The sequence below is a fragment of the Cyprinodon variegatus genome, unplaced genomic scaffold, assembly GCF_000732505.1.
Source record: "Cyprinodon variegatus isolate N-32 unplaced genomic scaffold, C_variegatus-1.0 Scaffold1450, whole genome shotgun sequence".
Lineage (NCBI taxonomy): Eukaryota > Metazoa > Chordata > Actinopteri > Cyprinodontiformes > Cyprinodontidae > Cyprinodon > Cyprinodon variegatus.
This window is the reverse complement of record NW_015151903.1, coordinates 52,200-55,726: the sequence shown is the minus strand read 5'-3', so window position 1 is coordinate 55,726 and position 3,527 is coordinate 52,200. Positions and strand designations below refer to the sequence as shown.

The 3,527-nt window shown below is 46.0% G+C and overlaps 1 protein-coding gene across 1 annotated transcript in view; it reads right to left on the bottom strand.

Moving 5' to 3' along the window:
• Positions 1 to 3,527, bottom strand: part of spg21 (spastic paraplegia 21 (autosomal recessive, Mast syndrome)) — a 19,609-nt gene that overhangs the window by 6,525 nt on the left and 9,557 nt on the right. The window contains exon 2 of the mRNA XM_015403152.1: positions 653 to 814. Within this exon, the coding sequence (XP_015258638.1) occupies positions 653 to 814 (162 nt within the window). The remainder of the gene's footprint in view (positions 1 to 652; positions 815 to 3,527) is intronic.

Here is a 3,527-nt window from a genome sequence, read left to right as displayed (position 1 = left end):
AGCCTTCATTACCACGATTTTCTCCTACGAGTTAAATAATAATATTGCTCAGGCTCTCCTCAAACTCCAAGGAAGTCGGAGCGGAGAAAGACGGGAGGAACAGTGGAGGCTGTAGGGCTTCGCTGCTCGCAGGCGGTCTGGAACGGAGCGAGGCGGAGTGGGGCGGAGGATGTGGAATCAGGGGGTTAGTTTCCCACGTGGAGGGGTTTCTTGTGATTGGCTTATACAACGGAGCTTTGTGATTGGTGGCAAACCATCCCTGCTTAAATAAATGCATTGGTGCATCAAGGCAGTCTCAAAAATCCACACATAGATGCAGTGAAGTTTAAAGAGCACTGGTACTTTGTAATTTAATTTAGAATTGTTTATGGACCAGAAATACTTTGGTGAACCTTGTTCTGTGTGTGTATGAGTCACATGTGTGTATTAGTGAAAACTGAGACAGGAAGAGGTCAATCTAAAGCTGTACTGGTTCGCCGTTTGTAAAAAGCTCTGCTATCAGATCAGTGATTCTGATTCAAACCGCCTGCCTCTGATCGCCCTCCATGTCTGAAACTAACATTTACTTTTTTATTTTGAATCATGTCAGAACCAGCCAGCCCCATGTGAGGCAGATGAGGTTTAACTGATGAACAGCAGCGCCCCCGCTCACCGAGATGACTCTGTAACCCCAGCCGGTCAGCGCCAGAACCTGCTGGAAGAACACCTCGGCTGTGCCACTGACGGGGGGGAGGAAGATGATGGGACAGCGGATGCTCTTTGGGCCGGCGTCGTACAGGGACCACACCTTGCTGTCATCGTCGTCAACAATGATCTGGAAAAGAAAAACGTTGCTTCTGTAACCCAGTGGGTCCATCTGCCATGCAAACCAAGCTCGCTGTTATCAGCTGCAGCTCACCAGCCTCATGGTCAGGTGACCCAGATCAATGAACAGGTATTTTGGAGAATTGTTACAAATTTTTTCAAAGACCCGCCCCCTCCACTTTAAAAAAAAGCACATGCCCAAACCTGCACCTGCTTCCTAGAGGGAACGCCTATTAAAGGTGAGCGAGAGCGTGCACAAGCCCATTTCTCCTCGTGCACGAGCCCATTTCTCCTCGTGCACGCTCTGTTTAAAAGTTGTTCCTCTCATAGCAGCTCACGGTGTCCGACTGGACGCCCTGACCTCTGACCCCTCAATCACTATATAGAGCGGTGACTCTATAGTGAACTCAGTTAACTGACCGTTTGGACAGATGATCACTGATTTTTGCTCCGTTGGTCACTCCTCCTCCACAGCGTAGTGCCTGCCCCATCTTTGTTATTAGTCGCTGCTGTCAGGTAGCGACAGCCTAAGGCAACAGCGGGCCACTGGGACAGCTAATCCCAGAATGCTGTGCAAGGAGAGCTCTCTGCGCAAAGCATTCTGGGATATTTCTGCCTTTCCTTTCTTCTCATACACTTCATAGACACTTTTCCTCTTCCGACCCTCGGCCATTTTCAAAGAACCACGGTGGGAAAGGTGAGCTTCAATGACCGTCTGAAACCGTAGCTCCCCACAGATATACGCCTAAGGCTGATTTATCCTCAGAAACCAGGTCGTCTGCATGTGGCGCAGTCAACGCAGATAAGCCCCACCCCTTCTGCAGGCACTCTGCTGCACCTCTCCACAATTGTAGGTGAGCGCAGACAGGAGGCCTCTGATTGGTCAGATCTGCATTCTCTCTACTCTATGCGTATTTCCTGTTTGGATCCTTACCGGCTGGTTTTGTTTGTCTGACCGCCATTGTGGAAAACGACTGGTGAAGATGGAGCAGCTAGCAGAGCGAGGTGAGAACGCTGGGACCCTTTTCCCACCTGGATCCCCGCTCTTTTTGGCCCTCATGTCCCTCCGTTGTCGCACAAAGTTGCCCCCACTTCCTCACCACCTCGGCCGTATCTAGACCCACAGCTGGTTCCTGATTGGCCCTCTGGCGTTGTGGCGTGGAATAACATGGCGCAGTCCACGCTTCAATGTTGGGCAGAAATCATAAACATCTGAGACACACTGCTGCAGGAGGATAACCAGACCTTTAGACTCAGCTTTATTTATCCCTGGGGATTCCTCCTTCAGGGAAATTCTGGTTCCAGTAGCTTATATAGAGGATAAAGAGTTAAAGCAAGATGCCTTTAAAGATAAAAAAAATAAGACTATATAAAAACAGTGCATAAAGTAAAGGTTTGTTTTTTTTCAGACTGCAAACATTTGGGCTTAAAAGGTGTAAATGATGTATTTTAACTAATATGGCTGCCAAGAGGTATAAGAGGAAGAAAACCTAAATAAATAAAAAGCAGTCTGCATTTCTAGAACCTTTGTGAAACTCTCAGAAGTGCAAACATGTGATTGGCTCAGACCCATTGTGATAAAAGTCCATCCAGAGCAGGCAGCACCGGCTGCATCGCTGCATGCCGTCGGTTGGTCAGGAACACGGAGGGAATTCCAGAAATCCTTCAGCTGCTCCCAAACAGTCTTTCTTTCCAGATATTCAGCTTTTCTTCAGATTTCACAGTAAACCTCACGTCTAACTGGGAGCATGTGATGGTGAACAGCGTGTGACCCACTTAGTGTAATCATGTGACCGTGGCTAAAAGTGAGCTCAGTGCTGATGGAGAAATGCTGCAGGTCATAAACCGTCTGTCTGCATACGGAGGACAGAGTGGCGTGTTTCAGCATGCAGCACCGTCCTGGTGAACTGCAAACACGCACGGCAGCGTTCACCACAACCGCTGGGAAACAGTGACAGAGCGATAAAACCAGAACTGAATGGATGGCTGATTAATAAACAGTGAGGGAGCCAGGGTCAGGTTTACAGGAACTGAGGGTTATTGGGTCAAAGGTCGCTCTGACCAGCATGGCAGCTAAACTGTTTTTTAGCAGCTGAGCTGAACTACGACTCCAACCTGTTTAGGGCTGTGAGCCCCTAAAATACTAAGGCTGGAACTAACAATTACTTTGCAAATTGATGAATCTGCTCAATTTTTATTCTAATTAATCCAATAATATTCAAATAGCTAAAAGGTTCCATAAAGAAGACGTTTCACTAAACTAAACCAGGTGAAGCTTTTCCCAGGAGGAGTTCTGGATTATAGAACAGACTGACAGACGGAAAAGATTTTTGGTCATAAATGCTAAATGTTAACATGAGTTTTTACAACTTTGATATAATTCCTGTTCTAAGTGTTGCTCTGTCAGCTACAGGTGGGTTTTACAGTCTCTATACTCCAGTTAATTAATCGATTAGTAAATTAGTCGACGATTATTTCAATAATCAATCACGATTAATCTGGTTAATTGTTTCAGTTGGAACCATGTCTTGGACAATTAAATGTTAAAAATAAATATATTTCATGGTCCATTCATCAGCAATCATATCACAGTGATTATAAAAACTATCTCCAGCTCCACAAACAGTTTCCTGAGAAAGACTTAAAGAAATAAACTTTGTTAATCGTAACTTTCGTAGTCAAAACTCTTAGAGCAGAACGCTTTGCCAGGATTAACTTGATCA